The sequence below is a fragment of the Choristoneura fumiferana genome, chromosome 12 (genome assembly GCF_025370935.1).
Source record: "Choristoneura fumiferana chromosome 12, NRCan_CFum_1, whole genome shotgun sequence".
Lineage (NCBI taxonomy): Eukaryota > Metazoa > Arthropoda > Insecta > Lepidoptera > Tortricidae > Choristoneura > Choristoneura fumiferana.
In genome coordinates, this window is record NC_133483.1 from 12,461,864 (window position 1) to 12,489,814 (window position 27,951).

Consider the following 27,951-nt stretch of genomic DNA (forward strand, 5'->3'; position numbering starts at 1 on the left):
ATGGGCATTGCATAACTTTATACGGTAGTATAATGAAAAATAACAATGGAATATTCTATATTCGTACAAGGAAAATTGCAACAGCAACGTATCAAGACCTCCAGAGATGTTATTATGTGTAGGGCGACAATGCTCGGCGCTTACGCTGAGCTGCGTCATAGTGCCTCGGTGGAAGGATGGGCCGCTTACAAACAGACTTATTACCTCCCCAGTGACCATTGTCAATTAAAAGACAAAAACTCCCACGGTTTATAAAGGTCTGCCAGCACGCGTGCACGCGCAGAGCGCATCTCCGTTGTATACACACCACCTGTGCCGGCCAGTGCTAGAGTGAACAATACCTAAGGTGCATAGTAAGTTCAGACGTGTTTTTGTGATCAATTTATGTGTATTTTAACTTAACAAAGTAAGTCTGGTTTAGGAGTGACAATGGAATTACGATAACAGCGTATGGTGCCTTTTTTACCCCCGACGCAAAAAGAGGGGTGTTATAATTTCAACGCTAATCTCTCTCTTGCTTGTGGCATCGTAGCTCTCGAACAGACTAACCAGATTTGGATGCGATTTTTTTCACGTGGATGCGAGTTTCTTTATGCTAGTTCTTAGCTATGTTTTATTAGAATTGGTTCCTTCTGCCATTTTCAAGAAATTTAACTTTGAAATGACTGCCAGAGGATTTCAACTTTTCAACGTGTTTTACCACCAACCGGGCCTTATCACACTAACAAACGAGTACCTAATAATTATCGAAAATAAAAACTAAGACATGGATGCACAGAAAAACCAGAAAGAGACCAGCGCTGGGAATCGAAACCAGGTTCTCAGCAATCCGTGCTGCGTGCTATAACCCCTACACCACCGCTGGACAGGAATCTAGACACGAATTTTTCCTATGCATAGGTACATATCTCCGGTTGCTTTTCTCTACTACGCTACTTAAGCAGCACTAGCGACATCTATGTTACGCTCTCATCGAAAGACGTCACATTCTTTCGGAACTAACCGCTCACCCAGACAAGAGATGTCGCTATTAAGCAATGAAATTATGATTGGTTTTTAGGTTTCCGGAGCCAAAATGGCAAAAACGGAACCCTTACAGTTTCGCCATGTCTGTCTGTCTGTCCGTCCGCGGCTTTGCTCAGAGACTATCAATGCTAGAAAGCTGTAATTTTGCACGGATATATAAGTAAATTATGCCGACAAAATGGTACAGTTAAAAATTCAAAAAAAATTTTTAGGTTAACTCCCATAGACGTAACGTGGGGTGATTTTTTTTCATCCGACCCTATAGTGTGGGGTATTTTTGGATAGGTCTTTTAAAACCATTAGGGGTTTGTAAAGACGATTTTTTGATTTAGTGATTTGTTTGCAAAATATTCAACTTTAAAGTGCAAATTTTCATTAAAGTCGAGCGTCCCCCCCCCCTCTAAAATCTAAACCGGTGGGTGGAAAAATTTGAAAAAATTCAGGATGATAGTAAGTATATCAAACTTTTAAGGAAAACTATAACGGCTAAGTTTGATTGAGAATTATTAATAGTTTATGAGTAAATAGCAGCCTAAGGTATAAAATATACCTAAACTTGGAAGATTCCGTATAAAATACGAAATCCTCAGAAAAATATTACTTTATTTTTTCGTAATGGCTACGGAACCATATTTTGGGCGTGTCCGACACGCTTTTGGCCGGTTTTTTTTTCGGAGTCTTTTTGTATTTTTTATTTCAACTCCAAATTTGTTACTTTTACGGGTATCGGGGGGTTGGGTAAGGTTTCACGGGATACCCGTAAAAGTAACAAATTTGGAGTTGAAATAAAAAATACAAAAAGACTCCAAAAAACCAATCATGAGTAATAATTACCTCGACGTTTCAAGCACATTGTTAGCGGGATATAAGTTCCGATTGGTGCCAGTAATTAAGAGTGAAAATTACAAAAGTTTAAAACGTTTTATTTTCTACATTGGTTAGATTATTGAGAGAATAATTATGACACTAAATACCCTCAACTTCTAAACTCGGATAACTTTAATTTAACTTTGACGTGAAGTGATTTACGCTTCCCAGTTCTAGAGTCCTCTTTCCATGGCGTTTCGTTTTATTTACGACTAGCTCATGCCCGCAATTTAATTTTCATCCAGTGGGAACTTATTTACTTTCTACTTAGTTATAAGTCAGTGAAATATTTTTTAGATTTGGTAGGTACCTTTTTTTTTTTGACTGAGATGGCAAGCGAGCAAGTGGGTCTCCTGATGGTAAGAGATCACCACCGCCCATAAACATCTAAGTAAGGGGTATTGCAATTACAACCTATAAGTAGACAAGAATTAATTCAAGGGTTCCGAAGCCAAAAAAAGTGCAAGTATCTACATATCGGCAGGATTAGCGAGCAAGATGGTGGTAGCAATCCTCACTTTGACAAGGTAACACAATTACATTAGTAAGTAAACAAGTTAATAAAGGGTTCCAAGCCAAAAAAATATTCTGAGTGGAGAGCCTTGGGGAGGCTCTAATGTTCAGCAGGCGGTTCCTCACTTTGGCTGACAGAAGTGATGATGACAGATTGAATAAGAAAAAAATAAAGTGAATGGACGGAACATGGAAGTTACCGCCGTCTAGGAATCATTGGATTAAGTTCAAATGCATTCATTCTAACTAGTAATCCAATTTGAAAAGTAAAATAAACAAAGCCTTTTAAGTTAAAGGTTGAACGCAAAAAGCAAACGATCCTTGTCTTAGTCTATTTTTCTATCAATGACAGTCTTCCAGATATTAATGCAGTGTCTGAATCCACAAAACTTTTAGTTCCTACACGGCATAATAAGCACTAGGTACCTAAAGCACTATCTCATGAAAGAGAAGAAAATCAGCAAACATTTAATGGTAACTGAAGATCCACCACGCTAGTTACGATATTTGCTTGCATAACTTACTTTTGAAATTATTTAGTTTTATGAAGTGTATAAAGTATAAAAGTTTATGTTTTGTAGTTTTTACCACGATTAGTAACATGAGCTATAGATTGATTGATATTCGTACAATTGGCGAGAAAAAATATGTTAAAATTAAAGCGTGTTAAATATATTTTTCACTTCTAATGCTCGTAAAGTTCGTGTTTATGCTGGATCTAGGCGACATAAAATGACTTTTTATGCTCTAGTGCATAAAGTAAAATCTTCGTCTAAGACCAAGGTAATCAGGTGTCAACAGCCACAAACTAAAAAGTTTCAATATATTTTTAATTATTTTATTTTTTTGTAAAAATAAGAATCAATTAGAATAAATCAATAACACTAAAAATTTATAATTATATAGCAATGCATGGAAAATAAAAGGTAAGTACCTAGTAAGTTAATGATTATTACCACTGTTGCTGTTTAATTTCCTCTCAATCAAAGTGAAAAGCAGAATGTAAAACTTGAGAATGAAACCCATTTTCCCCTCGACGTGTCTATCCACCCTCACTGGCTCGGGTGGCTATATGAACGCCTCAAAGTCAAAGTCAAAAATACCTTTTTTCAAACATAGACAAACATGAGTTCTATGATAAACGCCTCAAAGTCAAAGTCAAAAATTTATCATTATTTATCAATTTTAGGCTATAACAAGCACTTATGAATATCAAAAAAAATCTACCACCGGTTCGGAAAAACCTCTGTTCAGAAGAATCCGGCAAGAAACTCAACGAGGTATGTATTTTTTTAAACAGATTTACAATATTATTAAATGATATCTATACAATGCCTCGGGCAAAATGGCTCGTTTTATGCTCTCGTTGTACAATCTACTATATATTTTATTGTAGCATTGTAGGTACAAGCATACAAGTACCTATACGATCGGTTCCCTACCATAAATATCCACTTTTCAGTACTAACTGCATAGAAAGATGGATAGTGATGTTATGTTAGAAAACAATATAAACCTGGTTTATAGTTAAGCGTAATACCTATTAGATCCTTCTCTCGATTCGGAACAAACTACTTTCAGGTTTTCACTTGTTTGATTAAGACCTAATGTATGTAAGTACCTACCTACAGTAATTTAAAACCTCAAACGGCATTAGGTACTCATAAATCTCAAAAGATAAATGTTAATAATTTACTAGAAGCGGAAAATGTCGTGTCTGTTAATGAACTCTGGTAATGAATTGCCGTACTACGCATGCATAACAGTTGTAGGTCAGCGCATTATTGGCGTGAGAATCAACAAACATGCGATTATTGTTTTGAGGGTCAAAGTTAATGGGTTACACACAAAACGAGTAGCCGCGAAACTTTAACTCCAGAATTCTGTGAGATCTTTACTTGTCACAGTAAGTATTGCTGTCACTGCAATTTTTTACTCATTTAACGTCATGGTTCAATATTTATGGACCAAGTTTAAGCAGGACTTGCGGCCAATTAGGTACGCATATTAAATTTCTTTACGGATGTGTGCTGGCTTAGCTCCTTCTCAAAAGCACATGGCTAACTTCATATTTTAGGTACCTAAGTATATAGTATATTTTAAGTTCAATGTGAATAATTAAAATTAGTATGAAGTTGTTGTTGTTGTAACTCTTTATTGTACATAAAACATATGAAAATTACAATTAACAAGAGAAAGAGATGTACAAAGGCGAACTTGTCCCTTAAAGGGATCTCTTCCAGTTAACCTTTAGTTTTCCGTTGTGACACAAAAACTACCGTTACAATAACATGGTTAACTTTTTCAAGTCGTAGTTTTGTAGGTACGGTTAGCTACCGTCTTTTTGGTCTCATCTAAACCCTTATCTTACTGAGATTTCAGCGACAACAAGTGGATACTTTCCACATTTCCGCTTTTTCCTATAATTCAAAATGAAGTCCTTGTTAGCTTTTGAGACAACATTTGAGTTAATAATTTATTCTGAAGCATGCAGCGCTCGTTCTCGAAGTACCTACTGATTGATGTTCTCTACATTTGGTACTTGAATAGGCTATTGTATCTTGTGCGACGACCAAGGTTAATATTAATTTCGTCTAATTATTATGTACCTACTCGGAAGATTAGCACATATCAGCTGTTTCTGATGATCAGGATTGAACTAAGTCATCATCATCATCGTCAGCCGGAAGACGTCCACTGCTAGCCATGGACCTCCCACAAAAAACCGGCCAATTTAAATCATTTCTAAGTAAGTATCAACATCGTTTAATGTGTTGTGTACAGCAAGCGTTGTCAGCCTCATTTTTAGGGTTCCGGAGCAAAAATGGTAAAAACGGAACCCTTATAGTGTCGCCATGTCTGTCTGTCCGTCTGTCCGTCCGTCCGCGGCTTTGCTTACGGACTATCAATGCTAGAAAGCTGTAATTTTGCACGGATATATTATATGTGAACTATGCCGACAAAATGGTACAATAAAAAAATTCTAACAAAAATTTTATAGGTTACCTACCAAAAAAATTACATAAAAAAGCCGTGGTGGCCTAGTGGTTTGACCTATCGCCTCTCAAGCAGAGGGTCGTGGGTTCAAACCCCGGCTCGCACATCTGAGTTTTTCGAAATTTATGTGCGGAATTACATTTGAAATTTACCACGAGCTTTGCGGTGAAGGAAAACATCGTGAGGAAACCTGCACAAATCAGCGAAGCAATTCAATGGTTTGTGTCAAGTTCCCAATCCGCACTGGGCCCGCGTAGGAACTATGGCCCAAGCCATCTTGTTCTGAGAGGAGGCCTGTGCCCAGCAGTGGGACGAATATAGGCTGGGATGATGAATATTAACCTTGGTCGTCGCACAAGATACAATAGCCTATTCAAGTACCAAATGTAGAGAACATCAATCAGTAGGTAGTTCGAGAGCGAGCGCTGCATGCTTCAGAATAAATTAACTCAAATGTTGTCTCAAAAGCTAATAAGGACTTCATTTTGAATTATAGGAAGAAGCGGAAATGAGGAAAGTATCCACTTATTGTCGCTGTAATCTCAGTAAGATAAGGGTTGAGACCAAAAAAATGGTAGCTAACCGTACAAAACTACTGCCATGTTATTGTATCGGTAGTTTTTGTGTCACAACGGAAAACTTTCATACTAATTTTAATTATTCGCATTGAACTTAAAATATACTATATACTTAGGTACCTACAATATGAAGTTAGCCATGTGCTTTAGAGAAGGAGCCAAGCCAGCACACATCCGTAAAGAAATTTAATATGCGTACCTAATTGGCCGCAAGTCCTGCTTAAACTTGGTCCATAAATATTGAACCATGACGTTAAATAATTAAAAAATTGTAGTGACAGCAATACTTACTTAAATCTCAAAAACAGCTAAACCGATTGTGATGAAACATGTCTAAGAACCATCACTAGAAAACCTGTTTGCAAATAAAAAACCACATTAAAATCGGTCTATCCGTTTAAGAGCTACGGTGCTACAGATAGACGTACAGACACACACAGCGGTCAATTTTATCACACCCCTTTTTGTGCGTGGGGGTTAAATATAGCATTTTTTTTAAATTAGGTAGGTACCTAGCTACGTACCTTCGCAGTTATTCTAGATATTCATCTTACCCTTTTTTACAGATGGAGTTATTACCTCTGACCTTTTTAACGGTCGTCCTCACGAGTGCGTTGGCGGCGCCCGCAAGTGAAGCCCAAGCCGATAAGGCTCTGCCAGTCGCTGCACAGGGTGAAAGCTCGAAGGATGACCTTAACACTGCTGCCAGCAACTGTGAGTTTAAAATTCTAACTGCGCTATCGAATCTACAATTCGGATGCATTGTATTGTACTCAGATGTACCTATTGCACTTCTTGTATTTGATACTGACAGTACTAGAAATTAGTTTACCTACTTATTGTTTTCGAAAGCTAATGAAATAAAAACCCAACCTCATGCACACCCCAACTCTTTCGGGCCATTAACGCATTAGATAGTAATAGGTAGTTAGTAAAACTTTTCAAACTTTTTTCATCAAACAGGCAGTAAAACTGGAAATAATTTTAAAATGATTCATCATCCCAGCCTATAATATGTCTCACTGCTGGGCAAAGGCCTCCTCTCAGAATAAGAGGGCCTGGGCCGATGTTCCCACGAGGGCCCAGTGTGGATTGGGAACTTCAGACGCACCATTGAATTGTTTCGCAGGTTTTGCAGGTTTCTTCACGATGTTTTCCTTCGCCGTAAAACTTATGGTAAATTTAAAAATAAATAAATAAAATAAAATAAAACCTTTATTCCCACAACTTAAAATTATACACTGTTAAAAAAAAATGTGGGACAAAAATAAAAAGGACAATGGACAATGGGTCCCCAGTCTCAGCATATGCTGGGCTTGATTGCCAGGCGCTGGTTTTCAGACTGGTCCCTGTTATATATTTATACGCATATGTATAACTTTCGAAAACACAAGAGGTGCCAGCCGGGGTTTGAACCCACGATCCTCTGCTTGAGAGGCCATAGGCCAAACCACTAGGGCACCACGGCTTTTTTTTAAATGATTAAGTAATCTAATTGATTCTGCTCAGACGTAGCGATCAGAGCAATCGCCAAGGGCCAAGCGCTATAGCCCAAAAGACCTATTTATATTTTTCAATGCCTAGCACAGTTTTTCAATGCTTAACATCAAAAAAACCTACTTTTTATTTTAATTCTCATACCTATATTTACTCTGCTCGGCTAACTAGGGCTTCGCAAAGATCTATCGCTCGGAGCCTACCGAGTTAAGGCCGCAGTTGATCCTGCTTTCTTTTCACAGAATCACAGAAGTATGTATGTTTGTACAGTCAGCTGCAGAGAAACATGACCCCACTGCGGTACATACTATTATCGTAGGGGGGGGGGTCACCTTTCTCTCGCAGCTGACTGTACGTTCATGTATGTGTGGATTGTAATTTGTCATATTTACTTATCCAGATTGGGGCAATCAAGGCTATGGGGGACATGGCACGGGTGTTACCGGCTACGGTTTACTAGATGACAAGTACAATAACTATCAAGGAGGCATCGGAGGTTACGAGAACTCTTTCGGATATAACGGCTACAGCGGCCCCGGTTACAATGGCTACTCTGGCGGCTTAAACAAAGGTTACGGCTACACAGGCTTCGGGAATGGAGGATACAGTGGTTATGGCGGTAATGGCGGTTACGGTGGCTACGGAGGCAATGGAGGTCTCACCTCGTACTATGGTTACAATAACCCCTACAACCAAGGAGCGTATCACCTGGGATACGGTTACTACAACAAAAGGCCTGGATACGGCAACATTTACGGCAGTGGCATCACGCCCAGTTTGGTCACCGGTTATAGAGGCTACACTAGATAATTGATTCAATGTTAAGTTTTATTTAAGTTAACCAAAGTATTAAATCCAAAGTTATTGTAACTGTTATATTTAAAAACACAATGTTATATGAATTGAATTATATTAAACAATAAAATATATTGGTAATTTTTAAAACTTTATTAATTACTAACAAGTGTCCACACATACGTAAGCTTAATTATACGTTACTTCATTATTAATTACATTCAAAATACTTTAACTAGGTACTGAATGAGTCCAGTGCACACAATATAACAAGTTAATCGGAACCAGACGCACTTGTTTGCTTTTTCATTGACTTTAAGGCTCTTTCGCGAAGTTTTTTCTCGAGATCCTCGTTGTTGACCTTTCCTTCTTCCTCCTCTTCCTCTGCCTCCTCGCTGTCAGAGGAGTCATCCTTCTTCTTAGATGACTTCTTATGTTTTTTATGTTTCTTATGTTTCTTAGAATGCTTTTTGTGTTTCTTGGCTCTCTTAGACTTTTTCGGCTCATCACTGTCAGAGTCAGACTCGGACTCTGAAACCTTCTTTCTCGCTTTTTTCTTAGAAACTTGATCACTGTCAGATGACGATTCTTCTTTTTCGCGTTTCTTGGCCTTTTTTTCATCATCACGAGATTTAGTTTTGGATTCTACATGTTCAATATGTTTAGATTTAGACTGTTTGTCTTCAGGTTTCTTAGCCTTGGCAACCTCAGGAGAAACAGCCTTCTCTTTAGCTGACTCCATCTTCTTGCTGCGTCGCACTTCTTTATCGGGTGAGCTTGAAGAGTCGCGTTTAGTAACCTTCTTTTTGTTAGACTTGGCATCACTGTCAGATGAATCATCACGAGATTCTTCTGAATTATCAAGTTTTTTCGACTTTACCTTAACTTCAACTTTATCCGTCTTCGGACGTTCAATACTCTCTTTACGCTTCTTACTTGACTTTTTATCAGCATCTGAATCATCTGGAACGTTCTTTTGCTTGGATTTAGAACTCTTATGCTTTACTTCTTCCTCAGAACTGGATTCGGAGCTCGAAGAGCGACTCTTCTTCTTTCTAGATTTCTTGGCCAACTTTTTTTTGGCGTTCTTTTTGCTTTTTTTTTTACGGTCTTCTTCAGAGTCACTCGAAGACGACTCCTCTGAATCACTGTCACTGGACGATGTATCTTTTTTAGATTTTTTAGACCGTTTAGAACTTGTTTTTTCCTTCTTCTTAATTTTAGCTTTAGTCTTAGATTTAGCTACTTCCTCGCTGCTTTCACTTTCAGACTCTGACTGGTGAGTCTTCCTTTTCAGTTTCTTTGTATCTTGGGGCTTTGATTCCTCTTCAATTTGCTCTTTGCCAGATGCGTCATCTCCGGATCTTTCCGACTTTTTGGCAGTCTCAATCTCGTGCTTTCTTAAGAATGGTGATGGTGTTCTAGAAAGGCTCCTAGAATACTCGCGCAAAGTAGGAACAGGAATAAAATCTTCCCTGTCTTCTTCGTCGGAAGAGTTAGCAGGTTTAACCTGAGAGTCATTTTGTGAAGCAGACTTTTCATTAGCAACTGAAGACTCCCTACTAGAACTAGATACGACTCTCTCTTTGGAGCGCTCTCGCGGAATGGAAATTCTTTCCGAGGATTTCTTAAGCAATTTCAAATCGAGATTTTCTGTAACAAAAATAAATGCTATTAAACACCAAACGTTCATGAAGCAAGCGTGACGGGAATAGTACATTGTGTCTTAATTTAATTTTCAAAATATCTTCATTCAATTTAGGCTTAGTACCGGGGCGACCAAGCTTTGCTCGGACTAAAACACGATAATAAGCATTTTCTCAGATATAAGACCAAGCTAGATCGGTTAATCATCTCCGAGAACTCCCACATACCAAATATCATCGAAATCGAAAGTAACTCATTTAAAGGTATTATAGATTAGATAAAAAAACAAGCAATTATGGATGTCAACAAATCTACCCAGTTTGGAAAAACTTCCGTTGAGAAGGATCCAACAAAAAACTCAATGAGGTATTTTTTTTAAACAGATTTACAATGTTATTTCATGAGAACTACATTTTTAGCACAGTACATTTAGTAAATGATCGCCAATGCAGATCGAAATTATTTCCAAACATCCCTGTCCATGATATATATATAATCATAAATTTTATAATACGCATTTGATATTAATGTCTTCTTGGCAATTAATTTGAATTACGTATCTGACGTTTGACTTTCTCAGAAACGATTGTTTCGTTTTAGCCAATCTATAAGATGGAATTTTAAGCTTTCCTGTATTTCTAATATCCTTTGGCTTATACACATTAATGGTAAAATCGCATTTTTTACTACATACTTACATAAAACGACGACAGGGTTCGGTAATCTATTACTTAAAAAAAAGATCTTAAAGATTTACATGTCCCTAAGTTGTAAATTGCTCTTATTGCCCTCTTTTATAAAATGACCAGACTTCGTATCTTGCCGTCCCGCTGATGCTTATATTATTAATACGATAGTGAGAGGGACGGTACGATAACTTCGAACTTCGTAATAGCCCTGACGATACTAAGGTCAACTAGCGATATTCCATCTGTCACAAAAACCTCATTAGCGACCTCATTATTTTTATTACCTTTTCTCGGGATTGACACGGATTTCTCCAATCGCTCCTTGATGATGTCGCTTGACCTTCTCTCTCGCGACTTCCTGTCTCTGGATCTTCGGTCCTTCGGTATACGATCTCTGGACTTTTTGTCCCTATAATAAACACAATTTTATAAGTAATTTAATAAATTAAATAATTATGCAGATGATGAAGTACCAATATCTCCTAACTACCTAACTGATAGATCTTTGACATGCAATAGAGGACTTTAGCACCCCCTAGCCTAACCAGTGGAACGTAACCATCTGTGGAACGGCTTGTGGTTCAAGGGAAGGTTGAAGGCACGAGATCACGCGGCAGATCACCCATGCGTTGGACGGACCAAGTTAAAGCTGCGTTCAACAGTCCACTCCACGAGTGTTCGAGAAGGGCTGCAGTACGGGAGGAATTGCGACGGATTGTAAAGCTTGCCACCACCCCTGATGTGACGACCACAACCACTCTGCCAAGAGTGTGACCCCCAACAAGGAGAGCCTAAATTGCATGTTTGAGATTTATTAGTTGGGTGGCTTGATGCTTCATTATTCTGTAAACTGGCCTAACATGGACTGAAAAACAGTTGTGTTTCTGATGTTTCACCATCCATTGATTAATTTTAACTGACGGATAAATGTGATGCCGTCTCTGCTTGTTTTGTCCAAATAGAGGAAGACTGCATCACATTTATCCCTCAGTTAAAATTAATCAATGGGTGATAAAACAGCCCCTTAATCTCTAAAAACAGGGTACACTCAAACACATTTTGAGTTGATCTTTGAAGACGCTTTCTACAATTTTATGAAATCATGTCTCATGGGACGACCCCCTAAATCAGTACTAGACAGAATAGTCATGTCAGGTATGGTCTTACCTGGACCGTTCCCTCGAGCGTCTAGGCGAGCGACGATCCCTGGAGCGGCGGTCTTTGGAGCGGCGTTCGCGCGAGCCACGGCCCGAGCGGCGGCGGGAGCGCGAGCGGCGCCGCGAACGAGAGCGCCGGCGATCGCGAGACCTAAACACCACACACATAAATCAATTAACAATCTATGAAACTTAATACTTTTCCCAGTTTTAATGCTGGCTGATTGGAAGCTTTCTTAAATTTTTACATGTTTGAAATAGTCAAAATTCTGCTTGTGTAGCACTAGCTAGCTGCTAGCACGGCTAGAATCAAACACTAGCGATTCGTCGACTTAACATCACGCCCAAATGAGCACGAAAAAATATTTTTTGCTGGCATCCTTCTGTTGATGGCGTGAATATTAATGTAAGCGTTACACAAAACCCTTCAATGACTATAATATTTACTTCTTAACTTGTTGACTAGAGCGGAAGCCCAAAATTTTAACCATGTCTTTAATTCCGAATAAAAATAATGGAATGGACAACATTGACATTGAAGTATTCAACAATGATTAAAGTGAACGATACATTTCATTAAAAATAGGTCTGCGTCAAAGGTAAAATTTAACACAAAGCAGGAAGAAATTCGGAAAATAAAATCGAAGTTAGTCATGCAAGGAGCGTACGACAAAATTATAGAAATGAATGACGCAAGCGCAACATAAGACCTGTGAAACAAATTACCTGTCCCTTGAACGTCGTCGAGAGCGTGAACGCGTACGCCTGCGCCTTTCAAGCGATCGGCGACGTTCTCGCGACCTTTAAAAGCAGAATTTTTAATATGCCTGATTCTGAATCAAATTAAAAAAAGTGTAAAATAGAAATTAGGATTCAAACCTTTTAAAATAAATCGAGTATAAAGTGAATGAAACTTTTTTTAAATGCTCAAGAAACACCCGGTTCGTTCGTATACAAAGCCGCGGGTACCTAAGGCTAGACTTTGTACACGTCAACCCAGCAGTAGAATGAGGGTTTTCACAGAGGCGAAATATCGCTAGATGGCGTTAGTATCGTGAGGTCCGTTTGACGTTTGCTCGTGATTGGTTAAATAACTAAATGAGCCAATCGCAAGCAAACGTCAAACAGACCTTACGATACTAACGCCATCTAGCGATATTTCGCCTCTGTGAAAACCCTTTGTCAAAATCCCATGGAAATTTCCAAAAATGTAGTCTTCATAAAAACACCGATACCAAATTATAATGCCTCTTAACCTAGGAGTTGAAATTTTGGTATTTCATCCCGTTTGTGGGAATGTCGGGATGAAACAGTAGCCTATGTATTATTTTCTAGGAGTCCAGGAATCTCAGTACTAACATTTATTTACTAGTTTCTAGTTATGATTTTGACAAGGAACAACACGATTTTTTAATTCCTACCGGATAGTTCTCCAATGGAAGCTAACTTTCAGACCTAAGGTAGTACTATAGATATACCTCTAAAAATATTTTTAAGACACTTCATGTCATTAAATTAGAAAGAAGAGTTAGGTAAACGGCAATTGAACAGTTCTTTATTGTAAAAAAAATCTATTAAAAATCGAAAATCTTTATTAGTCTATTATTCGTAGTCCCGAGAGTTGTGATAAGATAACCGGACCTGTAACAAGGCCAGGACTAAGGAATAATGGTTACCTCTCCCTTCGTTCCCGCTCGCGGCGCCGACGCTCCCTCTCGCGGTCTCTCTCGCGCTCGCGTTCGCGGTCTCTGTCGCGCCGGTCCACAGACAGCCGACGGCTGCTTCGATGACGAGACTTGCTTCTGTTATGGGAAATATATGTTTTGTGTAGTATTGTCAAAAAATTGTTCTAAATATTATAATGTACTACGCTGCAGCTCTGAAGTGACGTTATTTTAATATATATAATAAAAATATATTCTTATCAAATGCGCGAGGGCTGTCAGAGTACTCAAAATATAACAGTTGTTGTGTTGCATCATTGATGGCAGTCTAAAGACAGTCTAGACTAGACTGTTGTTCTACATACCTGTCTCTACGAGAGCTTCGCCGAGGACTAACACTGCCGGACGAGTCTCGGTTGGAGCGGTACTGGCGCTTCTTATGTGACGCGCGCTTCTTTGCGCTCCCACCTTCACAACAAGTTGAAAAGATATGATTTAGCCACTACAAAATATATAATTTAATTCTATTAGGTACTTTGAGATTTCACAAATATGCTATGCATGACCTTTATGGATGCGGCAGTATAATGTGCGTGTATTTGTATAATAAGGCGAGCGCCACCTTACCACCGCACTAACACGCACGCACGTATATGCAGAGACGATCCTGGCAGGACCACCAAGATGTCACTACCAGATTATTGTATTGTCAATTTGTCACCAAATTTACATAAGTATGCCAAATTTCAAGTCGATCGGACCACTGGAAGTGGGTCAAATTTAGCTTCCAAGCTTTGACCCAAACAAACAATAAATAAATAAATAAATAAACAAACAGGGCAAGCTATAGAAAAGCTTCTAAAAATATCGCCGAAATGTAAGCACAAAAACAATTTGAATTCTCATCCTCCTTGGTTCTGGCTGTTTGCTTCTGAAACCATTGCCAGCGCACGCCGCGCGCAGCTCAAAAAAAAATTGCTGTCTGTCAGCACAGTTCATTCGCGGGAAATTCGGCGGACTTCGTATGTTGTGTAATTAAATAATAAGAAGCTCGACTAGTGTGAATAAATTTTAAACTGTATTATAAACCTTGTAAATAGTGTTAAATACTTAGTATGTTTTTTTTAGTGTAAAAAACAATAGGTAAACATAGTGATTAATACGGTGTGGATTTGGCGAGCGCTTTATCAAAGTTGGCTTCATTGAGGTTAGTGGTTCATAAATTGTTTTATTAATTTTGCACAAAAACGAATAAACCACACAATCATACAGTCAGTACATTAATTATATTATCGAAGTTTTTATAAAACATCATTAAAATCTCAAACTTAAAGGAAAATATTCAAATGACATAGCTACCCGTTGCTAGGCGACTCGGTCGCCTTAGCAACAGTTAATAACGCCTAGCAACCAAAAAACGCTGAAAAAAAACACGTTTCTTGTATGACGACCCCCTTTAATTTTTAACTTTATATTATTTTTAGTATTTGTTCTTATAGCGGCCACAGTAATACATAATCTGTGACAATTTCAAGTGTCTAACTTTTACGGCTTCAGAGATAGAGCCCTGTGACAGACGGACGGACAGATAGACAGACACGGACAGACGGACAGACGGACAGACGGACGGACGGACGGACAGACAGACAGACAGACAGCGGAGTCTCAGTAATAGGGTCCCATTGGCACCCTTTGGGTACGGAACCCTAAAAAATCACCATGTTGCTCCAAGCAGATTGATTTCAGACCAATATATATTTGTACGGAAAGAGATGTCACATCAGTGTAAAAAAATGGTGGCCGTGTCCCTGACTCACAAGTGTCAAAAAAAAAGTTTGAAATATTTGACATCAAAAATGACCAAGTTAATGTTGACCTAGAGACGTCTTGTAACATAAAAATGTTAATCACAAAAGAAACGGACCAGTAGTATTCGAGATATTCTTTAAAAACGAATTAATGTTTATGAACGGTTTTTAAAGAAAATAACATAATTAAAAATTATTGGCGTAGACAGTACCTACAGTACAGAGTAGACACATTATCTTATTTATTAAGAAGTGTTCTATCAGGCGACATTTTTAATTTTCATGAAACTTTTATGAAATAATCTTTAAAAACTAAAAAAAAAACGTTGCCAGCTCAGCAGGTATAAACGCTCTTAAGTAAATCAAAAATAACACATCGTATAAGCCGGAGATGTTTTGTTTTAGGTACGAAATCCATTATTACTTACGGGATGAAGCGGACGAGGAACGCCTATCACTAGATGATCGGTGGACTTTCTCTTCTTTCTTTTCTTCTGCAACTTTAGCACTCGTAGATCTAAAAAGGAGAATAAGATGTCAACAAAATAAAAGACTTATTTCTTGTCTTATCATGTGTACGCACTAATAATATTTTAAGACAATTCCGCAGTTTTGACTTGTCGAATAAGCACATTATGAGACGAGATCTCTCCTTGAGAAAACTTGGTTCGCAGTATCATTGTTGCCATGAATCAGAGGTTTGAATTAAACAAGTACACTTGGGAGCAAAGTCATAAAACAATAATGCCAATAGACGTGTCTGTCAACTTGAAAGTTCAACTTTAGCGACATATTCATTTGATAGGAACTTGTTTAAAAATTTATAGACCACTTATTTGGCTGATGGTACATATACATTATGCCTATCCAATTTATTAAGTGTAAACAAACCGATATCATCAAAATTCTTGGATAAACACCTACTGGATCGAATCAATAACACATTTATCTATAATTTGTGTCTTTTAACTAGATGTCTAATCACTTTTTTCACCAAAATTTACTTCATTTCAATATTTATTTTTCATTTGAAAAATCTTCGTCAAAATCTGATGTTATTTCTTTATTGAAACATGTGTATAATCTGTAGTAGCACAGAATATATATTGGTACTAACGTACAGAATGGCCACGCTCCGCCCCGCACCGGTTCGAGTTACCTCACCCCTCAAGCGTAGATCGCAGGAAAGCAGTCGGGTGCGCGACGCGATGTATGTCGGGCGCACGGCACTAAGTTAGGTAGCAATAATTTTGCGAAAAGGTAACGGTACCCTACCTACTTCCTTTTTCTAAATAAATAATGATTTCTGAAATTATCGCGATTAATATATGAAATAACTACCTACCAAATAATTCGTTTAAGTTTGTAGTCGTATATCTATTGTAATTGAAAATAATAATGCTTTTAAATACACAGACAGACACATTTTAATTAGGTTTAAATAAATAGGTAAGATTAACGATTACATAAGCCATACCTACATATAAGTACTTTTAAATATCATTGGTAATAGCACTTATAAGGGTTTTGCGAGTCAGCCCTGTGTATCTTACGCACACATTGACGCGTGTACAGACGTCGTTGTGCCTATGAAGATTCAAGAACGCGTATTTTGTACGGCGTGACCGCCGTGTGGTAGTAGCATAGATTAGCGTAGAGATGGTGGAAAATTTGACATTTTAAAAAACGATTAATGCGCGGAATAGTAAGCGATTTTTATTTACTTTCCTTAAAATTAAAAAATAGTTATTGTTTTTATAATTGAATAAACAGTCTTTGGAATGAAATCAAGTATTGTAAATAATAAACTAGACAAAAATACGTTGATCTATTCAATTAATAAATAATCGATTTACTGAACAGATTAATTATTTTGCAATAGGTTCTAGGTTTTCACATCACTAAGGGGCTGTTTCACCGTCCATTGATTTGCGTTAACCGACGGTTAAATGTGAATGCCGTCTCAGTCTATTCGAACAAAACAAATAAGAGACGGCATCACACCTAACCGCCAGTTAATGCTAATCAATGGATGGTGAAACAGCCCCTAAATGTCTATGGTCGGGTTAATGGCGTCTTTGTTTACGCTTGTCATAAATTGGATCGGAATACAATAGTCTCATTTTGACTCAAAATATCGTCACTACTTTGAAAAAATCTCGTATCTAAAATCAATGTCAAAAAAATTTAACCTTGACACAGTGTTCATAAAGTTAACTTGGAAAAAACGACTATTTTGAGGTACGATTTTTTTTAAGTATTGACGATATTTGAATATAGCAAACAGTTGTGAAAAGTAGCTCATATTTCATTTGTTTTTCTACTCTAATGCCGGACTGAAGTGCAGTGACAAACAGCTATCTATAAGAGCGTTTTGTGGTCTACCCCAATATGAATCGTGTAGACCACTATTCAAAAAATTTAAACTGTTACCTCGACCTTGCATGTATATATTCGAAGTAGTGGTATTTGTGAAAAAACATCCAGAATTATTTAAGAAGGCTAAAGATGCTGGTCGCACAAACAAAAGGCACGGAAACCGACTTTTTTTATGATACATTACCAACTACGGCACTAAATAAGAAAAACTGTTACTGCATGTGAGTCAAAATTTATAATGCTGTCTCTAAAGATATTACAGAACTCCCGCAAAAAAAAATTTAAAACGAAAATGTACAAGTGGCTGCATGAGAAACTGTTCTACTCAGTGAGTGAATTGTTTTTAATTTAAATTAATGTTTAAGTAAAGTCATACTCATAGATATAAGTTTTTAATGTTGCAAGCTAAAACTACTTAGCAAAAAATGATGTTCAATTTTCAAAATGTAACACCTTACTGTACCATTTTTTATGCAAATAAAGATGATTATGATTATTATATCGATAAATTATAATAGCCAATATAAAAGTTCTTACTTGGCAGGTGAAGCTGATCTGGATTTGCGACTATCTTCTTCAGCTTTCACCTCCTTGACACTGGTATCTGTGGTCTCCTCTGTGGCTGCCTCAGTGGTGGTGTTGTGGTTCTCTTCTTCCTTTTCGGCTTCCGTGACTTCTTTTTTCTCTGGAGACTTGCCGTTTTCTGCATCAAATAAAACAAAATTGTATAATTGATTGACTTTTCAAAGGCGTGCACGCACATTAGGGTATATACATTAAATGCAAAAGCGGGTTCATTCTCGTATGAGATGGAATACTTATGAACAAATCGAGGGTTGTGTGTGTGGTCAAAATGGTCAAACCCGATGTAATGTTTCATAAAAACCACGAACATAAACTTGAATGATCTTTTTTCAATAGTCAATTATTTTAACTTATCGGGTTTGTATCAAAAATAGAAACTGAAATATAGATGCACAGAAAAACCAGAAAAAGAGACCAGCGCTGGGAATCAAACCCAGGTCCACAGCATTCCGTGCTGCGTGCCATACTCCTAAACTACCACTGGACAGGAGTACAGACACGAATTTCTCCTATGCACCACATATCTCAGCTTGTTTGTTTCTTATTTAGTCACTTAAGCAGCGACACTAGCGACATCTATGTTTTTAGCCCTCACCGAGAAACTTTTTAACATTTAATTGGAACTAACCGCTCACCCGGACAAGATGTCGCTATGAAGCAATCAAATTAAGATTGTTTTTGGAGTCTTTTTGTATTTTTTATTTCAACTGCAAATCTTTGCATTTTCGATATTGATTCTACGGGAAGACCGTAAAAGTAACAAAATTTGGAGTTGAAATAAAAAACACAAAAATACTCCAAAAAAAAACAATCTTTATCGGGTTTGAGCATGCAACCCTCGAAATCGTGATAAACGAACCATCACTATGCGTGAGATAGTTTCAAATTATACACGGCGAAATTTGAAACGTGATATGAAATTAGTGATTGTAAAAATTTGTGAGGAAATTTAGATTTTTGCTTTGCTGAAATTAAATCGGTAACTTAATGTATGGACACCTAAAATTAAATAAGACTAATTAAAACAGTTGAATTAATGTACTACGTGGCATCCTTTATTTTGTATCACATTGAAACTTTCACCTTGGAAGTATAACTCCCCCTTGTATGTATCCCTTTAAGGGATAAGTTCGCCTTTGTACGTCGTTTTCTCTTGTTAACAGTTATTGTCACATGTTTTACCTTTCGGTTCAGGAACCTTTACATCATCAGCATGCGATGTCTTCGTTTGGCTGCTCTTGTCGCGACTGCGCCTCCTCGAACGCCTGGGGCTGCCTGCGTCCCTGCCTCCATTGCGATGCCTACAAAAAACAATTTATTTTTAAATTGTTCATATGTATATATATGTTGTCCTCGGTATTTTTAAATTAAATGTGTCCTTATCACTACATTATCTACCACTGTTTGTGGGGTGAAGACAGGACACGACTTCATTTATTTTGCGGACTCTTATCATTCAGCGCACTTACTTCCTGTCAGAAGAACGATCTGGCGACCTTGAGCGCGACCTGCGTCGATCTCGGGAACGACGACGCTCGCGCTCGCGGGTTCGCGACCGCGAACGGGACCGCCTGCGATCCTTGTCCTTGTCCTTGTCTTTCTGTTGTTCTTCCTGCAAGTACATTTTTGTTATTGGAAAATAATTTTAAACATGCCATACGATATTCTGTTTACGCTAGGTAACAGTCTACAAAAAAAAAAAAATGGAACAGACTACAAAAACCTTGAAAATATTTTTCTACCAGTTTGAAGTCGGTGCTTCAGCACGAGCCAGCATAGATACTATATACATTCAGACTAGTACTAATATTGTGCCTTATGGAAAATGCTAGTTACGCGGTATTGCAGTATCACCGACGATATTGGACTTCAATCACTACTGCTGGCTCGTGCTCAGGCACCGACTTCAAACTCGTTGAAAATTATTTTTAAGATTTTTGTAGTTGGTTACTTTTTTTCATGGTTTTTAGTGATTGTAGTCAAACGTGCATCTCCCAACGATTCCATTAGGCAACAACACTACAGACGAATTGAGAACCTCCTCCTTTATTGGAGTCTGTTGAAAACAAGTAAGCAAACTCAATTTACATTCTTGGTTAAGCATCTCTCGACACGGAATCGCCTCAGCCGATGAAAAAAGCTTTATGTCCAGAGCCGAGTCGATTGACGTCTTTTCTGCTCTTATTGCGTGGACAATAAGCTTTATATCATCAGCTGAAGCCGAATTCGTGTGAATAGATGTGGGAAAACTCAACAGGATGTACACAGGAAATGTTTTGATTGTATGTACAATGGAGTCTTGTGGCAATGATTCAAGCTTAAAAACGATGGTGGCATTTCAATAAGCAGAAAAACAAATGATCACAGAGCTGAGGACCAAGATATTTTTTTCTTTTCATAATACCCTACAATTTGAACATACCATACGCTTTTTGATCTCTTCTTTCTTCTGCTGCGTGAAGGACTCTGGGATTCCGTTGTCGCTGGCTTGCGCGCTAAGCAGAAGCTCCCACAGCTCGCCCATGAACAGTCGCGCATTCTTGCCGTTCAGAAAACCCGTCAGATTTATCTGCATCTTTTTAGGACAGGGGAACTAGGAGCCGGAATGGATCGGGAAAGAAAAAAATATATAATTAGATAACTATGTCAGTCAAACAAAAGGAAAACACCCTATCATCTGACATGTTCATTATTTGATGTTTTTGATGATTGACATTTTTGTAGTCATAAAGGAGAAAAAAAAAACAAAATGATAAAAAAAATTGACAAAGCCGTTAAGAGCGCCAATTTGATCAGAGCTCAATAGATATTGAAGTGTAGCACAGAAATGACTCTGGTAGGGAAGTGAAAGCCGTGTACATTATATGAAATGGTTAGGTGTTGCGGGCGAGCGGACTAGCGGAGGCAGCTGCGACGCCGCGCCGCGCCGCGCCGCCGAGCCGCGCCGCGCGACGCTCCGCAACGCCGGACCGAGCGGGACGCCACGATGTCTTCTTTATTCTTTCTTCAACTCTTGCATCTGTAAGGGTGTTGCGAACACAACCACATTATGCTGAACGCAAAGCCTAAACGGAACTTCCCTACCCCGAGTCAGATCAAGCTCTTAACGACTTTTACAAGTTACGACTCTCGAATTATGCTTCGCAAGCAAGGGAGTTCCACATTGCATGTTCTCTTATGTTGAGTTAGCATTGTTAAGTACTTAATTTCCCCGTAAATACCGATTTAGTATGCTAAGTGGCCTCCGTAAGAGCGGCCGGCGACGGGCAGGCGGGCGGCGGCGGGCGGCGGCGGCGGCAGCTCGCTAACCGGAGGGGACCATAAAAATATCCATACGCAATCAATATACATATGACACCATACTTCAATTGCAGTTCCTTTATAAACATTGCTTGGTATCAAATCAATTCTACTTGTTTTGTTGTTAGATTAGCAAATAAAAGAAACTGCAATGATTACATTTTGTTATAAATATGTTTATGAAAATAAGGAATATATTAGCCACCTTCTCCTCCAGCTGGTTGTTAACGTAGTCGATGACCACGTCGTCTTCCATTTTCAGGATCTCGGTGATCTTCTGGGTGATCCATGGCTTCAGAACATCCAGCTTTACCTTGGACATGTCCACCTGAACATAACATTTGGAATTTAACACACTTTACACCGCTAATTTTGCATCTATGAAGTTAATTTCATTATATTCGCTCGCAGGTTTACGCGTGATCGCCTCTTCAAAAAATGAATGGTACTGATTTAAAAATATACAACAACAGAGAGGTACAAGTATTATGTATATGATTTAAGAAATAAAACTAATTTATTAGATAACATTTAGTTTTTTTTGGAGTACTGACAAAATGATGCAAAAGAAAGATACTTTTGTTTTATTCAAATAATATTGTGTATTTTTTGTAAATTACAATTACCTATGTAATTAACTAACATTTAATTCAGCATCATCATCCCAGCCTATATACGTCCCACTGCAGGGCACAGGCCTCCCCTCAGAATGAGAGGGCTTGGGCAGTAGTTCCCACGCGGGCCCAGTGCGGATTGCGAACTTCACACACACCATTGAATTGCTTTGCAGGTTTGTGCAGGTTTCCTCACGATGTTTTGCTTCACCGTAAAGCTTGTGGTAAATTTCAAATGTAATTCCGCACATTTTCAAATGTAATGAATGAATTTCGAAAAACTCAAAGGAAAATCATTTAATTAATTTAACTATAATCTAAGTTTCAAATAAATTCATTTCAATGTACACAGGCTGGTCCCAAGCAACAAGCGCTTTATATTTATAAGGCTGCATGTTCTTTTTTTTTCTTATTTTTGTTGAGGCTTTGAACAGTTCAGGTGATGTCAACCTCATGGATGCTTGTTTATTTCCCTACACAAGGGACATATTAATGAAGTGGTATACGCAAATGAACTGGCCGACCTGGTGCATGGGACCCAAACCCCCAAGAAATCTTCTTCTCAAGTCTGAATTTCAAACACATTCCAACAACAAATGGGGTCTGCATGTTCCTATGCTGTCGAAAAAATCCACAGCAGAACAAAATCTGCAGTTTTCGGTATAAACTTCATTTTAATAAAAGCTTTTTGCTGACTACTTTTTGTAGACTGCATGTAGGCATTGTCACCCAAACTACATTTGCAATACCAGATTTCAAGTCAAAATTTACATTCTTGGTTAAAAAAAATCATTACCATTTCAGTAAATACCTACAGTTGTGTGCAAAATAATAGTAGTAAAGGCAAAATTACACATATTATTACATTATGTAAATAAGACTATAAATAGAATATATTGATCTGCCCAGACTGTTCTCATAATAATAAATCGAATTAAGCTTTGCCTTAAACAAAGAAAAATTAAAATACGATTTTCAAAAAAATAGCAGTGTGATTTATTAGTGTGATTAACTACAGTTCAAAAACAAACAATTTGAAACAAAAATTAAATTTTCTTATTAGTATTTCGTGGCTTGACCTTTATTCTTAATAACAGCTTCACATCTCCTTGGCATTAAGTCAACTAATGATTGACACCTTTCTACAGGGAAATTGGGAGTTTGTGGTAGATTTTTGATCACTTACAGCATTTTTAATATCTGTCCACAAGTTCTCGATCGGGTTGAGGTCCGGCGACTGTGCAGCCCATGGTAAAACATTGACTTTCTCAGTTCTAAACCATTCTTTCACAACTTTACTAGTGTGGTTTGGGTCGTTATCTTGCTGGAAAACCCACTTTAGTGGCATACAATCAGTGGCATATGGATACATTACATCCTGAAGCACCTTCTTTAAATAATATTCTTTGTTCATTATGTCCACGATTTCAATGATAGGCCCTACACCATAGTAAGAAAAGCATCCCCTTACCATCAAACTGAGTCCGCCATGCTTTTGACGGTCTTTATTGTATACTGTGGCATAAAAGCTGCACCGGGAGGTCTTCTCACATACTCTCGGCACAGTGTAAGAAAATGTACAGTGCTTAATGTTCTCTGTCTGAGCGCGAAATGCCGACAATCGGCTAGACACTGGAAATGTATCAGAGTTGTCACAAAAAAGTAATATGCAAGTATGTTCCTATAGTAAGGTATGTATAAATTAATGTGGGTATAATTATGTACCTGCATTCATTACTGCCTATAGTCCATTCAGGATAACATTGGACTCTAGAAGGTCACAGAAGAAGAGGTTCTAAACATTTTTTGTGAAGTCGTAATAATGATGATGATGATGATGAATAAAAGAAGTAATACGATGAAATCGTAATTTTGTTTAGTTTGTAAGTAGATATATTAATACTTAGTATCGATGCCTTGGTTCACACTTATACCGAGTCGCGATTGTCGGGAATTAAAAAGCGAATTGCCGCGCGGCGGTGGCGTTCTGTTTTTTTTTTTTTGATAATGCCGCCACAGATGCCGCCTAGCTTGCTAGCAACCGCTCACAGTCTGCGCCGCGCCCCGCCCCGCACCGCGTCTCGCCGTAGGAGGCTTATTGGCAACCGTATAGCATCCCCTTTATTGTCTAAAAGTTCCTCGTGAACATTTTTTTTTGAATAGATAGTAATTACGTACACTTAACGGACAGACCGAGGGATTTTATTTACGTAATTTATGAAATCTCAATTGTCCATCATTACGGCTACGGCTGTACGACGTTGACATACAAGCCGTATACTTCACATGTACAATGCATTTATAATAAAAATTGGCCACTCCTGTATGGGAACAATTATTAAATTATATTCACGAAAAATTGCGACACTTCGCAGCCAGCAGCATCGCGCACAAAACGTCGGAGTGGACGGGACGCCCGCGGGGCCACGCCCCTCTCCCCCGCACCGCACCTCATCGTTGCTCTGTCTAGACGGCTGAGTTTAGTGACTTTAAGTTCTTAGACTTTGCTCTCGGCGACCTTTACACCCGAACAGTACCACTTTACTATCGTCACTCCATAAAATATTACGCCACTTCTCCATAGGCCAATCAATGCTCTTTGGCAAAAATTAGCCTCTGTTTTATGTGCCTCTTAGTCAACAGTGGCACTTTCCTCGGACTTCTGGCGTGCAGATCAGCTTCTACGAGTCGACGGCGAACTGTAGAACTACTCATTTTAAAATTTAACGAGTGTTGAATTTGTTTTGACGACAGAAATGGTCGCTTATTCGACAAACGTACAATTCTTGAGTCCTCTTTTTTTGATGTAGCCTTTTTTCTACCTCTTGTTTCAAATTTATCCTCCCACTTCAGAGCATTGCTGATCATTTTAGCAGAACAATTTAAAATTTCTTGAACAACTTTATGTTTTTCCTTCTTGAATCAGCCTTTTAATCAAATTTCTCATTTCTTTGGAACAATGCCTTCCCCTTCCCATAGTTCTTAAGTTTTTTAGCAGTAATCACTTTTACACAGCATCAAATTACATATTCTACTATCGTAATTCTATATTATCTATTCGTGGCCGGAGAAAATTATGTAATGAAGACATTTTAGTGACACTGCTATTTTTATGGATCATCATTTTTTGAAAATCGAAAATAAAAGTACGAAATTGAAAAAATAATCAATTCAGTGGCCAGTACACCTAGTCCTTAGGTAAATGGTTTGTAAATATGAGGGTGTCTTCTGAGCACCTGTCTTATCTTAGAAATTAGGTAATTAGGTCATAAACTGCTATTATTTTGCACACAACTGTACCTACTAGACTAGACAAACTGTTAAAATATCTCTGGTATTGGTCTCCTAATAAACAATACTATGTAGTTTAATATTCGTGTATACTGTATATACCAACAACATAGCCAACAACATACAGTATCATTAAATTATAATTACCTGTTGGGTTAAACAATCTCCAAACTTCATCTGCTTCATCAGTTTCTTCTCCTTGTCGCTGAAGCGCGTGTCCTGCTCTGTACTTGTTCCCTTTAACAACCAAAACAAGACTTTTTTTAAATTTTTGTTTTTACATTAACCCTTAAAAAGGTAAAGGCGATTTAGCAACCACATACATCGACTTGGAAATTCAACCTTATTGTTTTGTTACAAGTTACAATATTCATTGTAATTATTGAAAAAGCTACTAGCTTTAAATATATCCTTTGTCACATATGCATTCAATAGCTGCTTTTGATTCTGTGATAGTATACTCCAATAAATAAGGCCTTATTAAGGGTTAAGGCCGTGTTTCTACCAGATGCTTTGAGAGGAATGTGATTGCCATGAATCAATACAAATGCTTCATTGACCTATCCTTGCTCTACTCAGCTGTTTCCGCTAGAGCTGCACTGTGCGAGGGTTTATGAAAAACACTTTGAAAAATGCATCCTTGCACATCACTGGTGGAAACATAGCCTAATTGCAATTTATTGTAATCTGAACTATCAAATCTCATCACAGCCTGTATATGTCCCACAGCTGGGTACAGGCCTCTCAGAAAGAGAGTGCTTGTGCCATAAAACTTTCAAAAATAAATATAATTCATTATTTCAAGCTGACAATAAATATTTTTGCAAGCTTTTAGTTAACTTGCAGTGTTTTTTTCAAGTTGAATTATACCTACTTGCTTCTACTGATTGGATTCATTTGAAATTTGGCAGTTTTAAGGACAATGCAAGCCAGTAACAAAAAGCACAGTCCGCAAAAAAAGCTTGATTTGATTTTTATTTTTTTTCCTTTGATATTTTAACGAGGCTTTAGCACACCAAATGTGACTTGACTATGTCAGCCTGATGGGGAGCCTCAGATATATATACACCACACTACAGACAGATATTACACTCTCCCTTGCACTGAAACCACGTCTCTGGATGCAAAGGCCCATCCAATTAATATGTAAATTCGGGTCTCTTCTTCTGAAAGTAGTTGGTTGGTTTGAATTTTGACACTCACTGAGAAAAGTGCCAACCTCTTGTCAAGTGGTTTTATCTTTCATTATGAGTATGACATTGTTGTTGCTTAAGTACCAATCAAAACATTGTTGGGTGGTGTTGTTTGTAGCCTACATAGATAATATGTATTGGTTGAAAGACTATTCATCTAAGCATCATTTTTTGAGAAAATGAGTTATTTATACATGTTCGGAATAAGTTTTTTTTTGTCATTTGACATGTTCGGAATCAGTAAATTTTTTTGTCATTTGAGGTATGTTTCAAATTTTTCGCAAAAATGGCACAGATCAATTAGACTTTCAACCGTCGGTATGTATTATTTTCATTAAATTCTTCTAGGCTTTAGAAGTACAGTCACCAGCATTAATATCTGCCACAGGAGAGCATGCAAAAATATGACACATCCTTCTGGCCCTAGAAATAGAGTTGTATCAGATATTTATGCAGGCTTGTTGTGTCAGATATTTGTGCCGGTGACTGTACTTACATCTATTAACATGTTCTCAATCCAAAAAAAAAGTGAATATAAAAGGCAGTTAAATAAAGTTGTCTACATATTTTTTGGCCAGGCACCTATTTAATAAAAGTTAAGTGCTACAATTCTACGTAATTGACACTTTTTTGTATGAGAAACTTAACAATTATGTATAATTGTAGCACTTGTAACAAACAGGGATCAGACAAAATGTTAAACTGATAACACCAACGACAAGTTTACTAGAATATCGTGCACTTATCACAACCTTGAGCGTCGTTTTACGCAATATAATTAAATATTAGGTTAAATTAAATGCCATGGTTTTTATTTGTTCTAATCTGGCCACGGGCTCGGCCGCACGATGATTATGATACTTTAAGTACAATGTGTGACAAAAGCATGAAGCATCATGTAATTGAAGTCTGCCTGCTCCTTTGAAGTAGTAAGAATCCAGACAAGCCGGTCCAGCAAACGATAATACCTACAGGTTAAAACAAACAACCACTCATGAACATAACTGGCTGAAAGCAGTATCATTAAACAAGTACAATAATGCCTTATTTTTTTATAGTTAACTTACCGTGTACATCAGCATTGTTTTAAAATCAATAAATTTGGAAACGAAATCTAGGGCCGCCCTAGCGAACACGCCAGGCACTTCAACCAAGTGGCTTCCAAAGTAATTCTTCTTTCACCAAGAAATATTTACGTTAAGCTCAAGCTAATAGTCTTTTGTAAATTAACTTCATTTCCTTTTAGTGGAATATCACAAAAAAAAATGACTACGATTGTGAACCGAGCTTACAAACGTGCGCCATTTTGGAAACAAGATGGCTTCCATGCGCCAAGCGGTTGGGATGGGCA

General features: G+C 37.8%; 2 protein-coding genes and 1 long non-coding RNA gene across 6 annotated transcripts in view; 2 read left to right on the forward strand and 1 right to left on the reverse strand.

Moving 5' to 3' along the window:
- The window catches only part of LOC141433368 (uncharacterized), a 62,678-nt gene that overhangs the window by 1,150 nt on the left and 33,577 nt on the right, over positions 1-27,951 (forward strand). The window lies entirely within an intron of this gene.
- On the forward strand, positions 246-8,423 carry LOC141433366 (uncharacterized). Of its 2 annotated transcripts, none has more exons than XM_074095372.1 (3): positions 246-353; positions 6,548-6,695; positions 7,879-8,423. In XM_074095372.1, exons 2-3 carry the CDS (start codon positions 6,548-6,550, stop codon positions 8,286-8,288), a joined length of 558 nt encoding a protein of 185 aa, XP_073951473.1. In that variant the 5' UTR covers positions 246-353; the 3' UTR covers positions 8,289-8,423. The 2 variants fall into 2 exon arrangements, with proteins under 2 accessions (XP_073951473.1, XP_073951474.1); XM_074095373.1 differs by having other exon boundaries at positions 253-346.
- Srrm1 (Serine-arginine repetitive matrix 1) lies at positions 8,412-27,924 on the reverse strand. 3 transcript variants are annotated; one of them, XM_074095366.1, is made up of 14 exons: positions 27,668-27,924; positions 25,555-25,644; positions 21,708-21,830; positions 20,625-20,795; positions 19,672-19,814; positions 19,385-19,503; positions 18,155-18,320; positions 15,667-15,755; positions 13,796-13,898; positions 13,443-13,568; positions 12,493-12,567; positions 11,777-11,917; positions 10,894-11,018; positions 8,412-9,926 (listed from the first exon to the last, which is right to left on the reverse strand). In XM_074095366.1, the coding sequence occupies exons 1-14, from the start codon at positions 27,680-27,682 to the stop codon at positions 8,548-8,550; spliced, it is 2,865 nt and encodes a 954-aa protein (XP_073951467.1). In that variant the 5' UTR covers positions 27,683-27,924; the 3' UTR covers positions 8,412-8,547. The 3 variants fall into 3 exon arrangements, with proteins under 3 accessions (XP_073951467.1, XP_073951468.1, XP_073951469.1); XM_074095367.1 differs by lacking the exon at positions 12,493-12,567; XM_074095368.1 differs by lacking the exons at positions 21,708-21,830; positions 25,555-25,644; positions 27,668-27,924 and adding an exon at positions 21,424-21,494.